The following is a 21,125-nucleotide window of genomic DNA, read 5'->3' as shown; positions in this document are numbered from 1 at the left end:
TGCCTTTTCGCTTTCTCCTTTATTTTGGCCTGAGAAGACCCAAGGCTTCAGTGCAAACCCTCCTGCTTTTAGAATCAGCTCCACATTCTTTGTCATGACTTCGAGTTTTTCACGGCAGTTGTGGGATGTCAAGATGTCATCGACGTAGCTGTGCTCATGTAATACTTGGCATTCATCTGTGAGGTGGCTGAATTGAGGCAGGTTAGCCGTCTCCCTCATGGCCAGTTGTGCTATGCACCCCGCTGGCTTGTCCCCGATATTCACTCTGGTTATGGCGTATTGTTCCACCTCATCGCCCTCTGAATCCCGCCACAAGAACCGGTGTAGATGGACTTCCCTCTCCTCGAGCCACACAGAATTGTACATTTTTCTGACGTCTCCTAAAGCGGCGTAGGAGCCTTGGCGGAACTTGAGGAGGACAGCTCGAATCGGATTGAGAACGTCAGGGCCTTTCATCAGAAGGTCATTCAGACTTTGGCCTTTGTACTTCTGACTGCTGTTCCAGACAAGTCTTACCGGAGTTGTAACAGGGAGGGGGTTGGGTGCGATAAGATGACTACTATACCAGACAGGTCCATTCCAGTTGGTTAGATCCTCTTTGGTCAGCTTTCTTGCAGCCCGGTGGTCAACCATTTCGTGGACTTGAGCACCATAGGCTTTTTTCCACCGCGGTTCTTTGGCGAGCTGTCTCTCTGTTCTGAGAAAGGTTGCCTCCACTGCTTTTATGTTGTTTGGCAATGTAGATGGGTCAATGAGCCATGGATACCTTGCATGCCAGTGTGGACTATCACTGTGGTCATCAGCACCAACATAAGTCAGGCCACCCTTAACAACTTCCAGCTCCCTTTCTTCGGCCAGAGTCATTTCTTTGCCACCAAGTTGACAACTGCCGCAGCGACATCCTCCACATTTTGGGGTGCAAGGGGCGCCAATGCTATCCCATCTCCACCACTCAATAAAATCCCGAGTGGAAATAGCAGAATAAGAAGACTTGATGGTAGGTTTGGCGCAGATATGTTCTTCATACATCAATGCTGCTGTTCTCATGGATCTGGCGAAGTGCGCTCTGGACTGGTGTGCTGTAACTGTAGCCTCTTCAAACAGACCAGGGTGTGTCCCTGCAATTGTCTTTCCCAATGGCCCATCCCATAGTACAAGGTCCCCAACGGTGCGTATTTTCTGTGGGACCAGTCGCCCTTCCTTATGGCTTATCAAAAGCTGTATCTGTCTTGGTCTAACAAGTTCATTTTGGGGGACATCTGGAAAGAATTTTTGGAGTCTTTTGGCTGTCACATGTTTGTGAATCTCTGCAATGCTGTCCAAACCATAGCAGAGGAGTTGGTGGGATCTGACATTGCCTTGCTCTGTGCGGACCCGGATCTTTAGGAGGTACCGTTTTGTGGTGACTTGAACTTTCATTCCTCCCACACCATGGACAACAAGGGTTATGGCTTCACTTCTAAGGTTCAAACTCTCAGCTGCATCATGAGTTATATAGTTTGTATCCGATGCCAGGTCGATCAAAGTCCCAACTTTTTGTCCTGCATTGGCCGTGACCTCTAAGAGCATCATGATGACTGGCCACTCCACTATTCCATTCTCTGCTAGAAGACTAGGTTGGTTGGACACCAGAGAGGTTCTGGCTATAGTGTTGCAAAAGGCATCGCAACACTTCTCTGCAAGTTCAGGTGAGAGACTTTTAATGAACTCTTCTTGGGCTTGGGTATAACGCTCTCTTGTGTCACCTCCCACTTTGCTGTTATTGGACCTCTGGACGACATTCCCTTTGGATGTACCAGCTCTAGGGCAGAGGTAATAGTGGTGTTCTGCAGCACGCTGTTCTATGCAGTCTGGCCTCCTGCACAGAAACTCTGATTTACAATAGTCACCTTCCTTGTGAATCTCCAGGCATCTTTTGCAGGCTCCCAGCTTCCTGACAGCATCTCTTTTCTCTGACAGCTTAAGCGTGCGAAACTTTTGGCAGAAATATAGCCTTTTCTTATGCTTGCAGTCTCCGCAGACCACACATCCTTGAGCCTGCTCGCTTAGTTGGGTGGAGGTTCTGGTTCGAGCTTGCCGAGGTTCAGATTTCGGTTTTGGTTCCTCCTCTCTCAGTTGGTCCAGCTTCTCATAGATGGCTTCTTGACCTTGAAGAAACTTGTGGAGGTAGTCAAATCGCTTGTCTTCTTCCGCTTCATCACCTTTGCCAGCTACATGAAGAAGCCATTCCTTCTTCAGGCCATCAGGAAGTTTACTCTCTATTGTCCTTGTTACAAGAGGGTTCTTTATAGCACCGGTCTTGCCAAGCTCGTTCAGATCGACCAGGGCTTTTTCTACTGATTGGATGAGCTCAACAATCCTCCTGGGCTGGTTACCTTTAACTGCTTGGAGTCTTTGGAGCTCTTCTACTATCTCAAGGGCTATAGTTGTCTTATTTCCAAAGCGGTTCTCCAAGACCCGGAAAACCTCCTCAGCAGTTGTGTAAGTTGTCAGGTGAAGGTCTCGTATGGTCTTCTCATCCACACTGTCGAGAAGTTGGAACTTTTTAACCTCTCTGGATCCAGTAGGTTCTCCCTGCATCTGGAGCGCTTCCCAGTCTTTTTTCCACCGGTGAAACTCTCGGCGGATGCCAGAAAACTTTGGGAGGGAAGCAGGCTTTAATTTAATTGCTGGTGTGGCCACAGAACTGTTTGAAGTAGTACTCAATCTGCTGGTTTCTCCTCCAACGTGTACCCCTGTAAAGTCTGCTTGTCTTATTGTGAGATTTGGCAGGATAGTTTCAAGGTCTTTGATACAACTCTGGAAATGTTGTTGCTCTGCTGGGGGGGACCAGCACTTCCAATGTTTATGCACCTCCTTCGCAGCCTTCACAAGTTTCTCTAGTTGTCCGATCATGAAGAGATATGCATCTGGGTTTTTACTTGGGTCCACAGCTCCCACGTTTTCTGCTTGCGACTCTGCTGTTGTAATTGCTTGTGTCAGTTCATATTCCCCGAAATTGGCCCACAATGTCTTTTGTATGAGGTCCTTTAGCTCTTGCAGTTTTTTCTCACACTCATTGGCTGTTTTGACCAAGTCAGACTTCTGCTGCTCGCTCAACTCCTCTGCATCAGAGTTTTCTTCAATACATTGCCTCTCTACATCATCGTTGGCTTCCAGGACTCTGCCAGCTTCTGCAGTGAGCTTCCTAAAATTGTCTCTGAGCTCCTCTTCTGACATCATTGTATGCATTCGTAGCACATTATTGGCCAGACGGGAAAACTGACGCTTCGCTGATGTCCTTGCGGTCTTTAGCTGCTCCACCAGTAATGAATCAGCCATTTCAATCACAGCAGCAGGCGGGAACAGTCTTTAATTGTCTCTCTGGACACGTGTGGTCACTTTTCTGGTCCTTTTCCAGTCTTGAGCCACGGTTTTTCACTGTCAAGTTTTGACCTCTTTCTTGTGCAATTCCCCACTTGAAAAGGACAATCCCTCCACGTGAAGATTTTAACTGGATTTCACTCAATAAACAGCCATAGAATCAGTTGTTTGTCTTTTATTTACCATTTTTGTATGGCAGTAAACAGGTGAAAAACCTCAAAAAAGAGATGACAAATACAAGTGATTATTTGAGTTGACAGCCTAATTAAATACACAAAATTATCCACATTCACCTCAGAAACACATTTCTGCCATTATCAAATACAAGGTTTCCACTGTTAAGCAAATGTTTCCCAAAATAGAAACCCACCATTTTTAATCAAATGAGCAGAATCAGTACACTTTTATCCAAATTTGCATTTTAGCCAAACACATTCAAAATACCTCTAGTAGCAAAAAACCACACTTATTTTCTAATCAGCAGTTAAGCAGACAAATCCTATATCTTTTAGCCAAAGATTTTCCAGACTATACATTTGTTACTGAATTAAGAACTTGGTTTACTAAGATTTCTACAAAGTTTAAATTACTTTTAACCATTTCAAACAAGTTCTATCAACAATGAATTTGGCTCTTCTTACTTTATACCCCACAAACAACATTTGAAGTTATAAATACCACTGCAAAAGTCCTATCAAAGTTAAGAGTTAAGTCTGTGTTTTCCAGAGTATCATTAGCAGTGCACTGCTTAAGTCAGTCTAACAAAACATGGCCAATATGGCGCTTACCGGCTGTCTTTCACAGTTTTGTGGAGGGCTTGGACTTGCACAGTCACCTTGATCACATAGATGAAGTTTCCTTGGTCTTGTGGTGCTATAAATGCTCCTTTCACTGCGGTCTAAAGACAACAGCAGAGCCAGGTGCTGCACGCCCAGATTGCCTGGAAGATTTGTTCCACCTGGTTCACCACTGATTGAAGGAGGAGGAGTTTCACCACTGAGGAGCTCCCAGGCAGTTTGACAGCACAGTGGGGAAATAAACACAATTGAGCAATTAAACACTGGAGTGATAGATGTGCAGAAGATGAATGTGCAAGCGAGATACTGGGGTGCAAAGGAGCAAAAAACTAAATTACAGTATGGGGATGAGGAAGTTGGATGGACTATTTACAGATGGGCAATGTACAGGTGCAGTGATCTGTGAGCTGCTCTGACAGCTGGAGCTTAAACTTAGTGAGGGAGATATGGGTCTCCAGCTTCAGTGATTTTTGCAAATTGTTCCAGTCATTGGCAGCAGAGAACTGGAAGGAAAGGCGGCCAAAGGAGGAATTGGCTTTGGGGGTGACCAGTGAAATATACCTGCTCGAGCACGTGTTACGGGTGGGTGCTGCTATGGTGACCAGTGAGATGAGATAAGGCGGGGCTTTACCTAGCAAAGACTTATAGATGACCTGGAGCCAATAGATTGATAAAATACTCTCAAAGGCATAGTTCAACCAAATTACAATATGACACATTGGTTTCCTTACCCTGTAAGCAATCTATGGACAACGTGTGACAGCACTCCATGCTTTGGTTTTGTTTCCCTGGCATTGTTTCCAAATTCTAACGTTTTAGCATTTGTGGCACAAATCTGATTCATGTCATGGTACCGATATTAGCATTTTTCGCACATCATGTCCAAATCAACTAAAAGATTCTAAAATGTATTGTGAAGCTCAACAAAGTCACATATAGATGATTTGAAAATACTGTGCAAAAACTGCTAATATCAGTACCATGACTTGAATAGGATTTGTACCACAAATGCTGAAACGTTAGCATTTGGAAACAGTGGCAAATAAACTAAACCAAAGCATGGATTGCCGTTTGTGATAGATGGTGGCAGATTGTGGTAAATTGCGTCATTCTGGCAACAATGGCTTACACTCAAATAATGTGCCATAGAAGTCTGTGGCACTCCGCAAGCTGTGCTGCAGTACGCCACAATTTTTAAAGGAAGAACCACTGTGTCTTTCAACTATGCCGTGATGTTTAACATAGAATTTGAATCTATCTAATCAAATATAATCCACAGATTGTGAGTTGAAGATAAATACTTTTACTTAGAGCATTAGTATATTATCTGAGCGACCAGGTTTCTCCAGATCTCCCAACAATGCTATTTCTAGGGTCAATTTTTGATTAATGTTGTGCTTTTTCAGCCATTCCCGAACCTGAGACCGGAAACTGGTTACCTAAGGGCTATACCAGAAGAAAGGGTATATTGATTCTGTATCCTCACAACAAAATCTGCAGAGCTGCGATGATTGTATGCTCTAAATATTCAACATTTTGATGGTGGCAAGAATTCTGTACAATAATTTTAACTGAAAAGCACAACGTCTTGAACCTTGCGTCATTTTATATCACTCATTGTGTGCTATAAAATGTGCTGTGCTATAAAATCGGTACATCAAAAATCTCTTCCCAGCTATTTTGCAATCTGTATAGCACAGCTGTCAACATTCTGGTCCTCAAATGAAACTGGTATACTTTTTTGGGGTAATGCTGTAATTAATTGGCTGTAATCTTGGATTGAGCGGACCTTCCCATAACTCTGATAACTCCATGAAAGACATAACTGTACCCTTCCAATTTACTATATAATTTACAAGCACTCTGAGATTGTTTATCAGTATGGGACCAGGTCACTTTTACAAATGAGGATGTGGAAAATCTACTGAATGACTGGGATGCAGATTTGGAAGGCTATAGTGAATTCAGGACCGAGCATGTTTCAGAGTAGAAGTATGAGGAGAGGAGGTAGTAACACCTGGAGAGGTGGAGTTATTATTCACTGTGAGGAAGGGCGAGCGAGGCGTGGGTCCATATGTCGGCCTTCAGCAGCCGTTAGGCGATCGTTAAATGAATGGCCAAGGTGTCTCATCATGCCTTTAGGTGTGGAATGGAAGCATACATTTTGGGCCTTTATATTTTGAGTTGGTAGGCTATTGTGTGTACATGGTGTGAAGAAGATGATCAAAATTGGTTGATTTGTGATCTTTGGTTTAAGTAGTGTCTATTTTCCCATTGCACAGTGTTGTTTGGAACTCATATAATATGGCCATCATTGGAGAGGTGACTGTGTTGCGGCTAATATCTTTGCTACAAAGGCAACACTAGGGATTTAATGGTCCTGTTTTCTCTGTATCTACCCCATTTACAAGTCTGGGATATTCTTTTGTCTGTCTGAGTCGTGTCACAATCATTTTTGGTGTAGTATGGTGATTTTTGACAAGTTTGACCTTGTCCCTTTCTCTTCAGATAGAGTTGTTTTGATTGTCCTGGGATAGCCCTCCCCATGTTGGTCATGTCGATCAATGTTTATACATGTTTTTTCTTCTAAGAGCCACTGTCCCTGTCTTCACGTCTCCTAACCTCTCTCATTTGGTTTGTGTTTCTTTTCAATATTCCTGCCATGTATTTTGTGGGTCACCCTCCATCACCCCCTCAGTCTTTTCTATCTCCTCCATTAGACACCCTCGGCCATGTCTCTTTAACCCTCTGCCCTCCTCCTGTAGCTGCCCCTGCCATGTCTCTTTAACCCTCTCTCAGTCATCCTCCTGTAGCTGCCCCTGCACTGACATGTCTCTTTAACCCTCTCTCAGTCCTCCTGTAGCTGCCCCTGCCCTGACAAGTTTCTTAAACCTTCTGTCTGCCCTCCTCCTGTAGCCACTCTGCCACCCTGCCCTGCCATGTTGCTTTAACCTTCTCTTTGCACTCTTTCTGCAGCCGCTCTGCCATGTCCTGGTTCCTGGGCCTGTGGATTAGCCTAGGCTTCCTGCTGCTGTGCCAGGCCACACTGTACGAGACTATCCAACAGCACCACGTTCCGCGGCCCGGACGCAATGCCATACAGATCCTGGGTGAGCCCCTGTCTCCGTTCTGTCTGCCACATCACATGCTACCCAGTACCCAGCCAGTCTCTCAGGGGAGCTCTCTGAGAAGTGTCAGGGTAAAATAATGCTATGTTACCATTCACTGTGTCCCTGGTGGATACAGTGAGAAAACAGTCTTCTGTCTTTTTGTAATAGCGATGGTTTTTGATGGTGGTTTGAAACCACTATGGTAGCTACTGTGAGAAGAACTGTGCCCTGTGTTTGCGTTCATTTTTGTACTTGTTTGCTTCTATAGATGCTAGCATGGTATAATGGATTGTTTGTTTCTATAGACGCTAGCATGGTATAATGGATTGTTTGTTTCTATAGATGCTAACATGGTATAATGGATTGTTTGATTCTATAGACGCTAGCATGGTATAATGGATTGTTTGATTCTATAGATGCTAACATGGTATAATGGATTGTTTGTTTCTATAGATGCTAACATGGTATAATGGATTGTTTGATTCTATAGATGCTAGCATGGTATAATGGATTGTTTGTTTCTATAGATGCTAGCATAGTATAATGGATTGTTTGATTCTATAGACGCTAGCATGGTATAATGGATTGTTTGTTTCTATAGACGCTAACATGGTATAATGGATTGTTTGTTTCTATAGACGCTAACATGGTATGATGGATTGTTTTTAATTACACATATAGAAAAATGTAGTAACCAAAAAAGTGTGAAACAAATCAAAATATATTTTATATTTGAGATTCATACAAGTAGCCACCCTTTGCCATGACGACAGCTTTTGCACACTCTTGGCATTCTCTCAATCAGCTTCATGAGGAATGCTTTCCCAACAGTCTTGTAGGAGTTCCCACATTTGCTGAGCACTTGTTGGCTGCTTTTCCTTCACTCTGTGGTCCACCTCATCCCAACCCATCTCAATTTGGATGAGGTCAGGTGAGTGTGGAGGTCAGGTCATCTGATGCAGCACTATCACTCTCCTTCAGCCAGTAGGTGTGTTTTGGGTCATTGTCCTGTTTAAAAACAAATGATTGTCCCACTAAGCGCAAACCAGATAGGATGGTGTATCGCTGCAGAATGCTGTGGTAGCCATGCTGTTTAAGTGTGCCTTGAATTATAAATAAATCACTGACAGTGTCACAAGAAAAGCATACCCACATCATCACACCTCCTCCATGCTTCATGGTGGGAACCATACATACAGAGATCAACCGTTCACCTACTCTGCATGTCACAAAGACACAGCGGTTGGAACCAAAAATCTAAAAGTTGGACTCATCAGACCAAAGGACAGATTTCCACCGGTCTAATGTCCATTGCTCATGTTTCTTGGCCCAAGCAAGTCTCTTATTTTTATTAGTGTCCTTTAGTAGGGGTTTCTTTGCAGCAATTTAACCATGGCGGCCTGATTTACGCAGTCTCATCTGAAGAGTTGATGTACAGATGTGTCTCTTACTTGAACTCTGTGAAGCGTTTATTTGGGCTGCAATCTGAGGTGCAGTTAACTCTAATGAACTTATCCTCTGCAGCAGAGGTAACTCTGGGTCTTGAGCTGTTCTTGCCATGATATGGACTTGGTCTTTTACCAAATAGGGCTATCTTCTGTATACCCCCCTACCTTGTCACAACACAACTGATTGGATCAAACGCATTAAGAAAGAAAGAAATTCCACAAATTAACTTTCAAGAAGGCACACCTGTTAATTGAAATGCATTCCAGGTGACTACCTCTTGAAGCTGGTTGAAAGAATACCAAGAGTGTGCAAAGCTGTCATTAAGGCAAAGGGTGGCTACTTGGAAGAATCTCAAATATAAAATATATTTTGATTTGATTAACACTTTTTTGGTTACTACATTATTCCATATGTGTTATGATTCTACAGTGTAGAAAATAGTACAAATAAAGAAAAACCCTTGAATGAGTAGGTATGTCTAATCTTTTGACTGGTAACTGTATAACTACTTTATCTTCAAAGTTGTTTTTATTGACATTCTCATATATTCTTTGGAGTAAATCTTTTTTGCTTGGAGTTGATTGTAAATGTTTAAGCTCAGCTGCAGCTGCTGTTTTGATCAGAGGTTGAAACTCCCCCTCTGCCCCAGATAGACAAAGAGCACTTTTTAACGGGAGAGGATTCTCAGTGTGGGGAAAGAGTGACTGCAGCATCCTGAATCTATCAGACTAGCTGTTTGGTTGGTACGTAGAACAAGCTCTAGGCTAAACTCCCCATCAGTATGCTATGAGTGCAGGCTGCTTTGATCACATTGGCTCACATGGAAATTACAATTATGTTTCTCTCTCCCTCTCTGGAAACATTCAACAATTAAATCCAGTTCCTTGTCGACTGTGGGGGAAAAGGGGGAGGGTGTCAGTGAGGTGGGTCTGATTTTCCCCGTTTATGTGGCAGTAGACAGTGGTGGAAAAAGTACCCAATTGTCATTATTGAGTAAAAGTAAAGATTCCTTAATACGAAATGACTCAAGTAAAAGTGAGTCACCCATTAAAATACTACTTGAGTAAAACTCTAAAGGTATTTGTTTTAAAATATACTAAAGGATCAAAAGGGAATATAATTGCTATAATATACTTAAGTATCAAAAGTAACAGTAAAAGTATAACTCATTTCAAAATCCTTACATTGAGCAAATCAGATGGCACCATTTAAAAACACTCCAACACATAATTTACAAACAAAGCATTTGTGTTTAGTGAGTCCCCCAAATAAGAGAGAGTAAGGAGGACCAGGGATGTTTTCTTGATAAGTGTGTGAATTTAAAAATTTTCCTCTATTGCCTAGCATTAGAAATGTAACGAGTACTTTTGTGTGTCAGGGAAAATGTATGCAGTGTAAAGTAAATAATTTTCTTCAGGAATGTAGTGAAGTAAAAGTTGTCACAAATATAAATATTAAATTACAGATACACCCCAAAAACTACTTAAGTAGTACTTTAAAGTATTTTACTGAGGTACTTTACACCAGTGGGAGTAGAGTTGTGGCGCTCATTGTCTCCCCAGCCATGTGTCTTTGGAAGCGGCAGAAACAGGCTCCTTTAAGCTTTTAACAATGACTCGCTCCCCGCAGCTGCTGACAACAACAGTATTCCAAACCCCTTTCACCAGGAAACCAGCTGCTGACAACAACAGTATTCCAAACCCCTTTCACCAGGAAACCAGCTGCTGACAACAACAGTATTCCAAACCCCTTTCACCAGGAACCCAAAACCCAATACCTGTTAAACATTGATGCTATCTATCTGTGATTGTCTCATTCTCCGAGCCATGCTGCACCATGGAGTGAAACGACAGTAATTGAAGCAAAAGGCCCCAAAAAGGCATAGATTTCTCCGACTTGTGATGTCAAGGCAAGTATGTTGATAACGAATTAGCTTTTTAACACGAGAACCGCCTGCACCTAGAGGTCAGCTAAGTTATGGGTGAGAAAAATATCCTCCTATTCTAGCCTTGTGAAAGTTATGGTCAGAGAGATCAGCTCACACACACACACACACACACACACACACACACACACACACACACACACACACACACACACACACACACACACACACACACACACACACACACACACACACACACACACACACACACACACACACACACACACACACACAGTTATTCTATCCTTGTGGGAAACTACAATTAATTTCCATTCTGAGAGCAGGAGTGTTCAGTCTGAGGGTAAGAGTGTTTTGTCTGAGAGCAGGACTGTTCAGTCTGAGAGTAAGAGTGTTTTGTCTGAGAGCAGGACTGTTCAGTCTGAGAGTAAGAGTGTTTTGTCTGAGAGCAGGAGTGTTCAGTCTGAGAGTAAGAGTGTTTTGTCTGAGAGCAGGACTGTTCAGTCTGAGAGTAAGAATGTTTTGTCTGAGAGCAGGACTGTTCAGTCTGAGAGTAAGAGTGTTTTGTCTGAGAGCAGGACTGTTCAGTCTGAGAGTAAGAATGTTTTGTCTGAGAGCAGGAGTGTTCAGTCTGAGGGTAAGAGTGTTTAGTCTGAGAGCAGGAGTGTTCTCTACTGTGAACGTGGATGCAACTCTGATTCTTGGCACAGAAGAGCAACGGATGCATTTATTGTTCAGTGTGCTATGGAGAAGATTGGGATGGTCAATCAGCAGCATAAACTCATTGAGTACTGTCACTGGCTTATTTTCAAATTCTAGAATGATAGAAAGGCTAAGTTAAACTCAGGCTATCTACAACTAACAGTGATAAAGCATTACAATAATTGGTGATGACACGTTACAATACATACAGTATAATCACTATTGGATGTGTTGACATTCACTATCATTATTAAAAACCACTCCAAATGTATGTTGCCTTTATGTTGGCCGGGTGATGGACACTTTTTGTTGTTTTACTGTACTTTGAAGGCCTGTTAAGTGCTCATCAATCTTACTCATGTGCATACTGGCGTTAACTGATCTAACGAGAACTGTTTTCTCGGAATTGAGATGCTATGATGAATATTTGTATTAGAATTGATTTTATAATCTTAGGATGCTCTCTGGTTTCAGCGACCAGACTATGTGATATAAATATACTGTATACAGTGTGTGGAGACGGACGAGAGTGAGATCTCAGATTGATAAACACTTTGGTTTTATGCTTGGCTGTTTTCGGGAATCAAATACAAGTGAATGGATAGTCATAATTGAAAAGGGGAAGCGTTAAACAGAATTCAACCGTGATGCATCATATTTACCTGACATAATGCATTACTGTAAGATGCTTTCATCTGGTTCCATACATGGTTTTGATGCTGCGAACATTGTAAACATATTTTTTTTTAAAGGAACTTTACATGTTACGATTCATATGTTATGGCTCAAAGCGTTTTAAGATGGCTACAACTTTTGGCAGTCAATACACAAAACAAATAGCCCTGCGTGTGAGTGGTTGTGCTTCTGCCTTGTGGGCTGGACTCAGTCAAACTTGCCTTGATGCAGTATTTCTGTTTACACAACTTCTGGCCTTGTACACACGTCTTATTTTGAAAACATCCATGTCTATCACATATTCAGAATATTGCAATATTGCCTACTCTATATGCATTATTTTCAAACAAAGGTGTTACATTATTGTTTGATTGACAGGCATGTGTTCTGTACCAGAAAGAAGCCTTGAATGAAGGTAGTGTGGATCTCGATATGGAGGCTGATTTTCACACTGGCTACCTGAGCTCTCTGGCTGAGTGAGTGAATGGTGCAGTAGCTCTCTGTGTTCAGATGAGGGTGTGGATATATCTCTGCACAGGGGAAGTGAAGGTCATGTTGAGCAAGGTACAAATGTAATCCTCAAGCCTGTTCAAGCATCTAACAATGTTTGAAAAACCAGCTTATCCCCTCCTGCAACAGCCAGCTGACAGAATGCCACTGTGCAGTACATGCATACCGAAAATATATGAGAGAGATAGGGGTTTTCAACCTCCATTTCTTTATTTATTTGAATATTTCAGTGACAAATATGCTGGTCAAAGTTGAGGCTGGGATTGAGTAACGAGTTGCCTGACTGCTCCATCACCTACTCAGGAAGTGGCGCCGCTGCCTTCCCATGAGCCTCTGCTCTGTGGCCTCCCCTGCGTCCCCCGCGCCAGGAAGATTGATGGCGCCCTGATTCTGGGCAGCCAATTCTGGTCTCTCAAGAAATAATCCACTACATTGACAGATGAGGGGAATGTGACATGACATACAAGCCCAGCTCAGCTCTCTCCTCACCTGCCAACCAGCACAGTACTGCCAGGAACATTCCTGAAGAGAGCAGGCTGCTGCTGTGGATTTTACTGGACACTCTGCAGCCCCATAGAAGTGTCAAACTGTAACATCCAAAGGTATATGGATAGTTTTTGTTTGCAGGAGTCAGATTGGAATCAAACATTTCTTTACAGTCAGTTTATGTTCAAATGACACTGAATATTTAATTGTTTCCCTTCCAAATAGAAGTGCATTGTCATTGTGTCTCCTATCAATGCCCACAGGGGGGATATTGAATACAATGGCGAGGCAGTCTTAGATCGAGGGCACTAGCTGATTCCCATTCCAATGTAGGCTACAATATTAAGATTTACAGTATCATACCCCATTATTAGTTCTGATGGAGCCGTCTTCAGCTGTCATTTTGTCAAAACAAATACGGTGTTATCAGACACAATTAGAAGTCAATTGTTTGTTGCAGTGTCGGTGCTAAACTGTCTCTCATTGTTGATTAAATCAGCAGAACTGGTGACAGACAGGTTAGCCAATTGTTTTCCACATTGTACATGAAGATGCAAGCAGCCACTTGGTGTGACTGTGAACTAAGGATGTGATTAGGAATCACTTGATTCATCCTTGTAAAAAAATGTATTCAGAGTGAAATTGTGAGATATAGGCTGCTTCAGGAAGTGGGAGGCTGAGGACTTTGTTTTGGAGCAATTCCTGCTGACTTTTTAATGGTTTATAGCATAAGGTGAATAGGTCATGAATTTCATATTGAAGCTAGTCTCTCATAGAACGATTATGTGTGTAAACCGAGAGAATCTGTCAGGACCGAACGGGATGCATAGGATAAGACTAGCAGTAGTTCCAGTGTTTGGGTTTTTCTTCACTTGTTATTTGGTCAAATCATGACTTCGAATTTTGGAAGAGGAGGGGACAATTGACCCGTAACTTGCAAAAAGAGAGGGTGGAGCTCCTCATTCCGATTCCGCTCCTTGTTCTAGCATTTCTTGATCTCTTCTCTTAACATGTATGGACCCAGAACTTACTCAAGCAGCCAACCAATTATGTGATACTTTAGTTCTGGGTTAACTGAGATTATACTGCAGCAAACATGGCTTACCCATAGCATTTATAAAATGGTTAAAATGATTTAATCCATTGATTTTAAATAGATCGTAATGATTAACCTATTCACAGATGATTGGAAGGTGCATTAATGAGCTTCATGTTCAGTGTACCATGTGATATGCAATACTCCCTCAGTCTGGGAAAACTCTTCAGGCATAAAAAAAAAAATGAAATTACTATGATTATCCATCATGACATAGAAATAACCACACAGCTAAATTACGCTATTAAAATTGATTCCTAATCACATTATTAGTTCACAGTCACACCAAGTGGCTGCTTGCATCGACATGTACAATGTGGAAAACAACTGGCTAACCTGTCAGTACTTTCACCGGTTCTGCTGATTTAATCAACAATGAGAAACAGTTTAGCACCGACACTAGATCAAACAATTGACTTCTTATTGTGTCTGACAACACTATTTGTTTTGTCAAAATGACAGCTGAAGACGCTTCCTCAAAACTAATAGTGATGTATGATACTGTAAATCTTAATTTTGAAGTGATCAATAGCAGAAAATGAAATGAAACATAGCTGTCAATGTTGTTGAATGGAGTCCTATGTTATGATGACCAGATTGACCACCCTCGTAACTGTAAATGTTGTATTGAGGCTTTTTTTATGACCAATGTATATGATTCTGACATCTATTTTGTGGTTTACTTTGACCTTTTCTGCTGTGGGGTCTTTTCTGTAGGATGAGATGTCTGAGTGTAGGTGGGTGGGTTGGTGAACTTTGGGACATCTATGTTTTGGTAAATGAGGACTGGATTGAATTTAGTAAACTTACATTTTTCCATTGCCATGAGGATGGCTAGCTCAGAAGAGGGATGGCTTTCCTGTTTGGAAAACATAGCAATTAGCTACATTATCAAGTACACAATACATACACCCTTGTAGTTTTGCATGCATTTTACAAACATGAAAGAAACATACACTGTAATCTCACGATAGTGCTCAAACCATATTTAAGTTTTGTCAACATTAATGTAATCCAAATGACTGGTTCACTTATGCAGCTTCGATTTACAAGCTTTTTCAAACTGCTAAAGGGCAAGCAAGCAGATTTACAAATACGTACACACTACCCACAGGCAAATAACATCTCACTATGAGTTTTCGTGTTTTTGTTTGGCCATTAATCTGATTAATTTCACACCCACTTTTAATTGCGATAATTAATTTGTGCGTGAATGGATGGTGGAATCGGAATTCAATTAAATTCCGCTCACTTGAATGGATGGCGACTTAATCCGATTTGAGCAAATTGGTTAAAAAGGAAACATTTGATCAGGTTGGCAGCAATGTGTCAAGGACTTCTCACCACGGTTCACTGAAAAAGAGTGGTCTCGGTAGATTCAATTCGTACCGTGGTGCGGTTCGTTGCCGGTAAGAAAGCAGTCCGGACCAAATACAGGAAAATTACCATTATTATTAGTTGTTTGACTGTAAGCATTTAATGAAATGCACACAGCATCATAACTTGAGATCTCTGAAACATTCTGTGAGTAGCAACGCATTTATGAGTGCATCCAATGCAGATTAAGGGAGACGGGGGCTAAACCGGAGATATAGGCTACTAAATATAGAGTGGTTATCTAATATAATATTAAAGTGGCTACTGCATGGTTTCCTCCTGGATGTTGTTTCAAGACCAAAGCTAAAGTAATATCAAGATTGGGATACACAAGTAATGCTTCTTGGTCAAATAGCCCTTTCACAATCTGGAGGTGAGTTGGGCCATTGTTCTGTTGAAAAAACAAATGATAGTCCTGACTACCCCATAAAGCTGGTTGAGAGAATGTCAAGAGTGTGCAAAGCTGTCATCGAGGCAAAGGGTGGCTACTTGGAAGAATCTCAAATATAAAATATATTTTGATTTGTTTAACACTTTTTTGGTTACAACATGATTCCATGCGTGTTATTTCATAGTTTTGATGTCTTCACTATTATTCTACAATGTAGAAAATAGTAAAAATAAAGAAAAACCTTTGAATGAGTAGGTGTGTCCAAACTTTTGACTGGTACTGTACATAAAGGAATATTAGTGGGAATATAGCCATAATATAATTAAGAGAAAGGATTATGGAATATATTTGAAAAGCCAATGTTTTTTAAATACATTGAAATGAAGCCGCCCCGTGTGTGGATATTTCAAAAAATTTGATCGTTCTTACAGTGTCTATTGTGCAATTAGTTTTTTACTTGATTGGAGAAAGAAAAACACTAACGTGGCCAGTACGGTGCAATAAACTTGATTGAACTATTTACGGAAAATATATACACAATAATACATAGAGGAGCAAACAGGTCTGAATATCAGGACGCACAACTACAACACTTTTCGACTACTAACTAATGTGCACATTGCATCTGAAACCGTTCTTTAGAGATTGCAACCACTCTATCCCCACGACAAGTGTGTTTAGGGCTCCATCTGCATTCATTCCACCTGGGCTTATTGACCCAGCTGTGGATACAGAGCATTCAGAAAGTATTCAGACCCCTTGACTTTTCCTAATTTTGTTACCTTACAGCCTTATTCTATTCAATTGTTTTTTGTGTCTTTCATCAATCTACACACGATATCCCATAATGACAAAGCAGCGATTACAGCCTCAATTCTTCTTGGGAAAGACAAGTTTGACACACCTGTATTTGGGGAGTTTAGCCATTGTTCTCTGCAGATCCTCTCAAGCTGTCAGGTTGGATTGGGAGCTGCGCAGCTATTTTCAGGTCTCTCCAGAGATGTTCGATCGGGTTCAAGTCCGGGCTCTGGCTGGGCCACTCAAGGACATTCAGACACTTGTCCTGAAGCCACTCCTGTTATTGTCTTGGCTGTGTGCTTAGGGATGTTGTCCTGTTGGAAGGTGAACCTTAGCCCCAGTCAGGTCCTGAGTGCTCTGCAGCAGGTTTTCATCAAGGCTCTCTCTGTACTTTGCTCCGTTCATATTTCACTCAATTCTAACTAGTCTCCTAGTCCCTGCCGCTGAAAAACATCCCCACAGCCTGATGCTGCCACCACCATGCTTCACTGGTGCCAGGTTTCCTTCAGACGTGATGCTTGGCATTCAGGCCAAAGAGTTCAATCTTCGTTTCATCAGACCAGAGAATCCTGGTCTGAGTACTTTAGATGCCTTTTGGCAAACTCCAAGCACGCTTTCATGTGCTTTTTACTGAGGAGTGGCTTCCGTCTGGCCGTTCTCCCATAAAGGCCTGATTGGTGGAGTGCTGCAAAAATGGTTTCCTTCTGGAATGTTCTCCCATCTCCACAGAGGAACTCTGGAGCTCTGTCAGAGTGACAATTGGGTTCTTGGTCACCTCCTTGACCAAGGCCTTTCTCCCCCGATTGTTCAGTGTGGCCTGGCGGCCAGCTTTAGGACTTGTCTTGGTGGTTGCAAACTTCTTCCATTTAAGAATGATGGAGGCCACTGTGTTCTTAGGGACCTTCAATGCTTCAGAATTGTTTTAGTACCCTTCCCCAGATCTGTGGCTTGACAGAATCCTATCTCAGATCTCTACGTACAATTCCTTCAAACTCATGGCTTGGTCTTTGCTCTGACATGCACTGTCAACTGTGGGACCTTACATAGACATGTGTGCCTTTCCAAATCATGCCCAATGAATTGAATGGACTCCAATCAACCTGTAGAAACATCTCAAGGATAATCAATGGAAATCAATTTCGAGTCTCAAAGGAATGGGTCTGAATACTTATGTAAATAAGGTATTTAAGTTTTTTTTAATACATTTCCTAAAAATTCAAAACAAATATTTTCACTTTGTCATTATGAGGTATTGTGTGTAGAAAAAGTATAATTTAATCAATTTTAAAATACGGCTGTAATGTAACAAAATGTGGAAAAAGGAAAGGGGTCTGAATACTTTCCCATTCCACTGTATGTACTACAGACTGGTGCGTAAAGACATATCCAAGCTAGTGGCCTCTATCCCTTATGTAAAGAATAACATTACCCGCTCGGAGAAACGTCCCACTGGGCACACACTCATTGAATCAATGTTGTTTACACTTAATTTTAATGAAATTACGTTGAACCAGCATGGAATAGACAATGAATTGATGTCTGTGCCCAGTGGGAAGCCCTTAAATCTCCAGAATGACACCTCTATAGCCATCCACAGGGCGGACAAGGGAGGCACTGTACAAGACTACGCCTTGTATAAGACTGAAGTACTCAGGGAACTGAATGATCAGAGGTTCTATAAGAGACTCACTACATTCCAACAAAACAGCTTTTGGCTGTAATCGAACAGACTGTCACCAAGGGCATTTGTAATGGTGATATCACCTAAAGAGAACACAGATTATCGTTGTGTAAAAACAGCTCCACGCAGGTAATCTCCATTCCCTAAAATACTGTTAATTTGATAAATGCCCAAAGGGACAGGACAAATCTTCTTTGTGATATCAGACCAGGTTTGGCAGAAGGTCGATCTCTGATCGGCTTCAAATGCCCTGATTGATTAATATGGCCCTATGTATTATGACACTTTTGTTTACCAAAGACCCCACAATTTAGACATTAGTTAAACGTCTTCCCTCTAATAAAAACGACTCCATGTCTTGATTTGCACGCTTTGTACAAAATAATAAAATGCAGTGGGACAGGATATTTCTAAATGTAGCTCTTTATTACCTAGCTATAACTGTTCACGTGTCTCATACCATGATCAATGGAAGATGACCTCATCACCTGGGTGGTCTTAACCAATCAGAGCGCAGTAATACATGGTATGGCGGTAAAGTGCATCCAATTACAATTCAGTATGTTTACAGATATGAATATTACATCCCCCTTCTTTTAAAACAAAAATAGAAATGTTCAACATATTCTAGCGTTTCTTTTGAATACACGCTCTGTAGTTTGAACTCAAGGTAAGTAACAATTTATACTGCATACTGCACCAACTGAATCCACATAACAGACTCTGAAACAATGATTCAGCATACTTTTAGAACGAAGGATTCTCAGCAACTCAGCTTTCACTGTAGCAATGACATCTTAACATTTCAAACAAATACAATACCAAGGCATTTCAAGTCAACTTTTCAATAACACGTTTACAGTCTGGAACTCTTTTAGGGCAGCGATCCGCCTACACCCTTTGACATTTCACAGGTCTAGGACAGCTCTGGGCTTGACCTCTCTACCTGAACTTGTGCGATATGATGCTGAGCATGCTTCTGTGTCAGTCAACAGTTCTTGTGGTGTTGCAGGTAAGTATGGTGTATGTTGTGTTGTGTGTGTGTTAAGACCACGTTCTCTTTAAGGGGAACAGTTCATCTCTTCAGTGTGTTGTTCTTTTGTGTTCAGTAGGTGACGACGATTGTGTCGGTACACCGGTACTTCTGCGGTGTGGATGTGATATGAACATTCAGTGTCAGCTGGCTGGATGACGACTACTGGCTTCCAGAGGCCAAGCTCCTGAATTCTAACTGACTCTCCGTCGTTCAGTGGTGGCAGTGGTCTAGCTGACCTGTCGTAGTATCGCTTTTGTTGTTGTCTCTGTGCACGTTTTTCATGCATTTCCTTGTATCTGGCGACCTCAGGTTGCAGCTGCTGGTTGGTGCTGGGAAGGTTTGAGCGAAGTCTGCGGCTCATCAACAGCTGGGCTCATCAACAGCCGGGCTGTTGTCAACTGGAGTGTTGCGATATTCATGGAGATTTAGCGATCTGCACAGATTTTTCAGCAAGGCCATTACTTTGAGAGTAATGTGGGCTTATGGTGACCTGTGAACTCCCATGCTTTTGTGAAGGATTCAAACTCATTTGATTTGTAACAGGGGCCATTGTCAGATATTAAAGTCTCTACAATGCTATGCCTGGCAAAGATTGCTTTCAGCTTGTGTATCACAGCTGCAGATGTGGTGCTGTGAAGCTTGTCGAGTTCGAAATATCTGCTGTAGTAGTCCACTGTTACGATGTAGTCCTCGTTGTTCTAGGTCAGGGGTCGGGAACCTTTTTGACTAAGAGAGCCATGAAAGCAAAAAATTGGGAAATTTATTTCAGTGAGAGCCATATAATATATTTTAAAAGTGAATTCAACTAAATGTCAGTATATTAAGCCTCTGAATTTATTCTTAAATAATGTTGTTATAATACTCACCATTAATGCGACTTCTGGTGCTGCATGGATTTGCTGATGTCTTTGTAGTCTGGTTGGTACTTGGTGAGGTTAAGCTTCATGCAAGAGTTGAGGCTTTCATCCGTTAAACGTGATCGTAGGTTGGACTTGATGTTTTTAAGATGTGAGAATGACTGCTCACATGCATACGTAGATCCAAACATGGTCAATACAGCAATACTCACACGCTGCAGGGTGTGGTATGTGACAGGAAGCACGTTCCAAGTTTTGAGAATCAGCTGGTCTTCGGGTTGAAGTTTTTTCATTTCTGTCCACATGTGCTTGCTCGCCAACTCCGCTTTCTGTCGTGTGATTCTTTCCAAATCTTCATTCAGTGACTTGAACTTATTCACCCACATGTCTGAGGCCTTCAGGTCAGCCACTTCTGCTTCAAAATCTCTGACGGAGACACCAGGAATGTAACTCAGGTCGGCTGTGTTCAGTGAACACTCGTTTGGAAGGGTGACGAACTTACAAAGACGAGTGTGCTCACGAAATTCTCCAAAGCGTGCTTTGAAGGACTGTAAGAGACTGGATGTGCAGCGAGCTAGCTGGTGGAGATCAAAGTTTTGAATAGGCTCACTTGCTGTGCATGCATCTTTAAATTGGCTCAGTTTTTCAAAATGTAGTAAACGACCTGTTTCAAGATCCATGATGAAAAGTTCTAGCTTGTTTTCAAAAGCAAACACAGCTTGTTGAAGGGATAACACTGTATTTCCAATGCCTTGCATTTTCACGTTGAGCTGGTTCAGATGTTCAGTCATATCTACGAGATAGTAAAACTTGAGGAGCCACTCAGTTTCGGCTAGCTCAGGATGCTCGATGCCTTTCATTTCAAGGAAAGTGCGGATTTCTTTCAGGCAAGCC

The 21,125-nt window shown here is 41.9% G+C and overlaps 1 protein-coding gene across 4 annotated transcripts in view; it reads left to right on the top strand.

The window, feature by feature from the left end:
- The window catches only part of LOC129815102 (chemokine-like protein TAFA-1), a 305,286-nt gene that overhangs the window by 18,290 nt on the left and 265,871 nt on the right, over nucleotides 1-21,125 (top strand). For all 4 annotated transcript variants that reach the window (XR_008753392.1, XR_008753390.1, XR_008753391.1 and 1 more), the window contains exon 2: nucleotides 7,137-7,270. Coding sequence is in view for 1 of the 4 variants with exons in the window: in XM_055868472.1 (XP_055724447.1) it covers nucleotides 7,147-7,270 (124 nt within the window). In the remaining 3 variants the exon portion in view is untranslated. The remainder of the gene's footprint in view (nucleotides 1-7,136; nucleotides 7,271-21,125) is intronic.

The sequence above is a fragment of the Salvelinus fontinalis genome, chromosome 18 (genome assembly GCF_029448725.1).
Source record: "Salvelinus fontinalis isolate EN_2023a chromosome 18, ASM2944872v1, whole genome shotgun sequence".
NCBI classification, from domain to species: Eukaryota; Metazoa; Chordata; class Actinopteri; order Salmoniformes; family Salmonidae; genus Salvelinus; species Salvelinus fontinalis.
The sequence above is the reverse complement of the archived record's forward strand: the minus strand, read 5'-3'. Positions and strand labels throughout refer to the sequence as shown.